Raw genomic sequence first — 3,611 nt, 5'->3', positions numbered from 1 at the left:
CACACGGCTCCGCTCCGTACACCTCGTACACACAGGGCTCCGCTCCGTACACCTCGTACACACGCGGCTCTGCTCCGTACACCTCGTACACACACAGCTCTGCTACATCCACCCTGTAAACCCCTCCTGACCCCACACAGAAACTTCCCCTCATCCAGCACCATGACAACCAGCACAGCAGAGTCCTGCACACACTGAGGCCCCTGATCATGTGACCCCTGACTCCTCCCCTCCTGTGACCTCATCACAGGTCCTGTGCACAGAGCAGCTGTAGAAATCTCCGGCCTCGGGGGTCTCACCAGACTTCGCTGTTTTCTTGCAGGGGCCGCAGTGGATTTCATCCTGGATCCATAGAGCTGAATAGAGGAGCGATGTTCCTTCACTCTGATGGGAATTGATGGTGACGTTGATGAGTCTATGAGGAACGTGTTCAGCTGCCGACTCCGAGGAGGAAACTGCTTGTTGTCTGTGGCCTAAATATATAGGTTTTATTAGTAGATGTCAGGGAAGAAAACTAAACCCTGTAAGATAATAAATCTCCTCATATGTTTCCCTTATTATCTCCAGTAATTGTATTATTACACAGGATTCTTATGCTGTTACATCGGATCATCTTCTTCTCATTCAGGTCTCTACAATATCGGATCCTCTCAGTGAAGATCTTCTACAGAAGAGAATTTTCCTGATTTACCCATCAAGGATGGATATGGACAGAGACAAGATGGCGGAGAGGATGTTACACCTCACCCTAGAGATCCTCTTCCGTCTCACTGGAGAGGTGAGAGATTCTGATGACGTCACATTACATCATTCTTATCTATGGGAATAACAGATGGACAGAACTGGAGAGGTGAGGACTCTGGGAATGTCTGTAGTGAGATTTATTAATGTGTCTCTCCATAACCAGGATTACACAGTGGTGAAGAAGACCTCTAGTGATCGCTGTCAGGACCCTGTGTCTGAGGGATGGGGAAGACCCCTGAGCCCAATCACGGGGCCTCCACCTCACCCCCTGATCCATGAGGACATCAATGACCAGAAGATCCTAGAACTCACCTACAAGATGATTGAGCTGCTGACTGGAGAGGTGACACTGCTGGGAATGCTGGGACATTATACAGTAACACTATAAAGGGATCGGGGATGACGGTATCATTGTATGTGTCAGGTTCCTATAAGGTGTCAGGATGTCGCTGTCTATTTCTCCATGGAGGAGTGGGAGTATTTAGAAGGACACAGAGATCTGTACAAGGACATCATAATGGAGGTTCCCCAGCCCCTCACATCTCCAGGTAATAGACAGGACTAAATACACACGGCCTATAATTATCTGTATGTAGAGAATGAATTCAGTCCCTGTATGTGTTTCCTCCAGATTTATCCAGTAAGAGGACAACACCAGAGAGATGTCCCCGTCCTCTTCTTCCACAGGACTGTAAGCAAGAAGATCCCAGTGCTCCTCAGGATCATCAGGTAGATGGAGAGAAGGTGTCAGGAGATCTCCCCTATGATGTGTAGACGGCTGTGAAGGTCTTGTGCTCAGTCTTGTTTTATCCACCAGTATTATATGTTTTATACTTGTGTAATGAGAACGGTGGAGATGGCAGGATTAGAGCTGATCATAGATGGGACTTCTCCATCTGTCGGTGACTTTTACAATATTTGTTTCAGGGTGAAGATCTGACCCATATTAATACTACAGAGACATATGTGAGGGGTGATGAGCGGTGTAAAGAGGAGATTCCCACATATGACTACCCAGGTGAGTAGTAACCACTGAATGCAGAGAAGTCACAGATTCCTCTCAGTCACCGGCTGTGGCTGCTTTATCGGTGGTGTAGTCCGGCCGTATTACCATGATCACCATTTTGCCTCTAGACCACAACATTCTCCTCCACCCAAAACTGTTCAAATGACTTTGGGCATTGAAAGCCCTTTTCTATAGAACTTACAACCTGGAGGATCCACCTACCCCCTTGGATTAGTGTGAGGGTGATTCCTTAATGCGAGATCTCTATGATTGCTTGTACCTGACCCAATAAAGGCCGAGTGCACACTTAAAGAGTCACACTGAACACAGAGTTAGATGTCTACTCCTTTCTCAGCAAAGGCTTGCACACAACTGAAGTTTATTCTCAAGACAAAGAGACAGGAAATGGGTGTCACACAATCTTCTGAGGAGCCAGTGTCAGTCTATGATAGGTCCATTTCAGCTTCACTTCCATATATGGTATCCAGTATCTCAGCTTCTGCATTCCAAGGATTCCTTCCAGGGTGTTGTCTGAAGACACAGACGCCATCTTGGTACACCATATATAAGGTTTAATAATTGATTTCATTAGCCATTCTGTCCTTCACATTAGGAGACGCTGACCGTTACCTGCCCAGATCTGTAACTATAAAGCCAAATGACAGCGTACGTAGAATGTGCTGACAAGATAGAAAATCACTTGGAGAAAAATCTTATGCTGGGCCTGTAAAAGAAAGCGGAGGGTAATGATGCTGTTGGCTTCCTAGATCCCTGAGATCTTATCGGATGAATCTTCTCTCCCTTCTGTGCTGCTGAATGTCTCATGGTCCCTACAAGACCAGGTCCAGTCTTTCTGGCCAAACTTCCCTTTTATGAGCGACAACAGTAAATGTGCAGTGAGGCCAAGTGTGAATTTCTGTACAATAACAGCAGAGTTTCCCTTTATCCTGACTTTTCAATTTGTATAAAATCTACCGTATTTTTCGGACTATGTGACGCACTGTTTTCCTTCAAAAATGTGGAGTAAAATGGGGGATGCGTCTTATAGTCCGGATGTACCGGCTCTGGCTGTGGTGGGGAGGTGGGGGAACGGCATCAGCGGAGCAGCGGGTCACAGGAGGCTGGAGCCGGTGGCTGCGGCTCACTCCTGTTGCTGTGGCTAAAGAGAAATGAATATTCACTGCATTCCTCTCCCATGGGCTTTGAGGGCAATGAATATTCATTTCTCTTTAATAATAGTATCTTGATATGATTAGCCCCCAACCCCGGTCCTGGTATGCATGGCCCCATCCTTATAATTGGCCCACACCCCCATCCCCATCCACATCCTGGTATGCATGACCCCATCAGAAAACATTAAAAAACAAACCATTACACTTACCTACCCCGCGCTCCCTCACAGCGTCCTGCTCCAATGCAGCAACTGCTATATGCTTGTAAGCAGCGCATGGCAGGGACGTCACGCGCTGCTCACAAGCAGAGCACAGCTGCCAGGACTGTGCACGCAAAGGGCATTGAGTATTCATTGCTCTTCAGTAGCGAGCAGTGTCAGCCACCGGCTTCCTGCTGCTACCGGCGGTCACGTGTGCCGCTACTTAAGATAAATGAATATTCATGAATTCTCACTGTTCTCAGCACTGCTTACAAACATATAGCAGTTGCTGGCACCAGAGCAGGACACTGCAAGGAAGCGCCGGGTAGGTAAGTGTAATGGTTTTTTTTTTTTAATGTTTTGTGATGGGGCACTGCATACCAGGACGAGAATGGCCCATACATACCAGGATAAGGATGGGGGTCCGTGCATACCAGGATAGGGATGGAGGACCATGCATATTAGGATGAGGTTGGGACCCTGCATACC

General features: G+C 47.4%; 1 protein-coding gene across 1 annotated transcript; it reads left to right on the top strand.

The window, feature by feature from the left end:
- The first annotated feature begins 270 nt into the window (after window positions 1–270).
- Window positions 271–1,181, top strand: LOC141076207 (oocyte zinc finger protein XlCOF29-like). The gene is made up of 2 exons (XM_073563563.1): window positions 271–778; window positions 908–1,181. The coding sequence occupies exons 1-2, from the start codon at window positions 701–703 to the stop codon at window positions 1,130–1,132; spliced, it is 303 nt and encodes a 100-aa protein (XP_073419664.1). The 5' UTR covers window positions 271–700; the 3' UTR covers window positions 1,133–1,181.
- The last annotated feature ends 2,430 nt before the right edge of the window (window positions 1,182–3,611 follow it).

The sequence above is a fragment of the Dendrobates tinctorius genome, unplaced genomic scaffold (assembly GCF_039654945.1).
Source record: "Dendrobates tinctorius isolate UK_male_01 unplaced genomic scaffold, ASM3965494v1 ptg000395l, whole genome shotgun sequence".
In the NCBI taxonomy this organism is placed as follows: domain Eukaryota; kingdom Metazoa; phylum Chordata; class Amphibia; order Anura; family Dendrobatidae; genus Dendrobates; species Dendrobates tinctorius.
This window is presented reverse-complemented; position numbering and strand designations above follow the sequence as displayed.